Raw genomic sequence first — 2,500 nt, 5'->3', positions numbered from 1 at the left:
TCGACTTTTTGATGTTATAGGTTAGACACTAAAAAAGACCACCCTAGATTTCGCTACCGCTCATAAATGCGGAAGTAATCGTTTTTAACCTAGGCTGTCTTCTGCGTCTCCACGTTTCCCGATTGGTCAAAATCATCCCAACCACGAGAACGCGCACAGATCTGAGCTGAAAGCCTAGTTTGACAAATTTATCACATACCTGCTGTCGTAGGATCACTTAACTTAATACCCGAGTTGAGGCTTTGTGCAGCCTCGATATGTCTAGATAACCTAGATTTGTCTAACTTGCTTCGTAGGACACCCCATGGAGCTCGCCCAGGTGCTGCGAGAAATACTCTGCAACAGCAACACACACAGCACTTAACAGACTTCAACAGCAACAGACAGCAGTTACAGACTTCAACAGCAACAGACAGCAGTTAACAGACTTCAACAACAACAACAACAACAACAACAACAGCAGTTACAAAAAGAGACTTCAACAGCAACAGACAGCAGTTAACAGACTTCAACAACAACAACAACAGCAGTTAACAGACTTTAACAACAACAACAACAGCAGTTACAAAAAGAGACTTCAACAGCAGCACACAGCAGTTAACAGACTTCAACAACAACACACAGCAGTTAACAGACTTCAACAACAACAACAACAGCAGTTAACAGACTTCAACAACAACAGACAGCAGTTACTGACTTCAACAACAACAGACAGCAGTTACTGACTTCAACAACAACAGACAGCAGTTAACAGACTTCAACAACAACGACAGACAGCAGTTACTGACTTCAACAACAACAGACAGCAGTTAACAGACTTCAACAACAACAACAACAGCAGTTAACAGACTTCAACAACAACAACAACAGCAGTTACAGTAAGAGACTTCAACAACAACAGACAGCAGTTAACAGATTTCAACAACAACAGACAGCAGTTAAAGAGGAACTATGCAGGATTGGCGATTTCATCTCTGGTTTCGGTTTTGTTGTTCGTTTTTGCTCGTTTTATGCTTGCATTTTCTCTGCAGAGCTTCCCCGACAGCTTTAGCGTGTATATTTATACATGTATAGGCTATATTTAAATATATAAATTGCAAGCGTGTTTCTTCGTCTCAGACTTCAAGATGTAAACAAAGAGCGATCGTCTCCTGCAGAAAGTTGCATAGGGTCTCTTTAAGAGACTTCAACAACAACAACAACAACAGTTACAGTAAGAGACTTCAACAACAACAACAACAGACAGCAGTTACAGACTTCAACAACAACAGACAACACACACACACACACACACACACACACACACACACACACACACACACACACACACACACAGCATCCCAAATGTATCTTACCACACAGCTCATCTGTGTCCACGTTGCTGCAAAATAAACAGGTTAGAGTTTAACCCTAGGAGTTTACTCAGTCCTCGTGCTGAAATGTGGGGACAGCAACGCAAACAACAGGTTCAGAGAGCAAACAAACAAACAAGCAAATGAATAAATAAATAAATAAACACAATGCTTCAAGGATCAAGGAACTCTTTATTGTCACTGAAAGGCAATTTGTAATAGACCAATATTCACATAATGTATATCTCAGCCACAGAAACGTCATTTGTCACTAAAATGGAAAAAAAATAAATACATGTAGATAAAAACATTTTAAAACATTAAAGGCATATATGGACAAATCTATAAACAACACAGAACACTTCCCGCAGAAGATAAGTGCATATATGCACTGATCCATAAACATTAAAGGCATATATGGACAAATCTATAAACAATACAGAACACTTCCCGCAGAAGATAAGTGCATATATGCACTGATCCATAAACATTAAAGGCATATATGGACAAATCTATAAACAATACAGAACACTTCCCGCAGAAGATAAGTGCATATATGCACTGATCCATAAACATTAAAGGCATATATGGACAAATCTATAAACAATACAGAACACTTCCCGCAGAAGATAAGTGCATATATGCACTGATCCATAAACAACACCGAGCATCAGAATCACCAGTGGCAGAGATAAACTCACGTAGTCCACTGAAACAAAGGTCTGACTCAAACACACACTTGTGACTCTCTCACACACACACACACACACACACACACACACACACACATACACACACTTATGACTCACACACACAAACACACACGTGCGCTTATTGATGAGATGGTAAGAACAAGGTCCCCCAGAGGATTGTGGGAAATCTGGCATCTACAGATCTCCCTACGGATCAGCTGACGTGTGATGTCACTACGGATCAGCTGACATGTGATGTCACTACGGATCAGCTGACATGTGATGTCACTACGGATCAGCTGACCGGACGTGTGATGTGATGTCACTACGGATCAGCTGAGCGGACGTGATGTCACTACGGATCAGCTGACATGTGATGTCACTACGGATCAGCTGACATGTGATCTCCCTACGGATCAGCTGACCGGACGTGTGATGTGATGTCACTACGGATCA

General features: G+C 41.1%; 1 protein-coding gene across 1 annotated transcript in view; it reads right to left on the bottom strand.

Moving 5' to 3' along the window:
* necab1 (N-terminal EF-hand calcium binding protein 1) overlaps positions 1-2,500 on the bottom strand; it is a 32,293-nt gene that overhangs the window by 23,556 nt on the left and 6,237 nt on the right. Inside the window, exon 4 of the mRNA XM_062528998.1 lies at positions 1,356-1,381. Within this exon, the coding sequence (XP_062384982.1) occupies positions 1,356-1,381 (26 nt within the window). The remainder of the gene's footprint in view (positions 1-1,355; positions 1,382-2,500) is intronic.

The sequence above is a fragment of the Sardina pilchardus genome, chromosome 24 (assembly GCF_963854185.1).
Source record: "Sardina pilchardus chromosome 24, fSarPil1.1, whole genome shotgun sequence".
NCBI lineage: Eukaryota > Metazoa > Chordata > Actinopteri > Clupeiformes > Clupeidae > Sardina > Sardina pilchardus.
The sequence above is the reverse complement of the archived record's forward strand: the minus strand, read 5'-3'. Positions and strand labels throughout refer to the sequence as shown.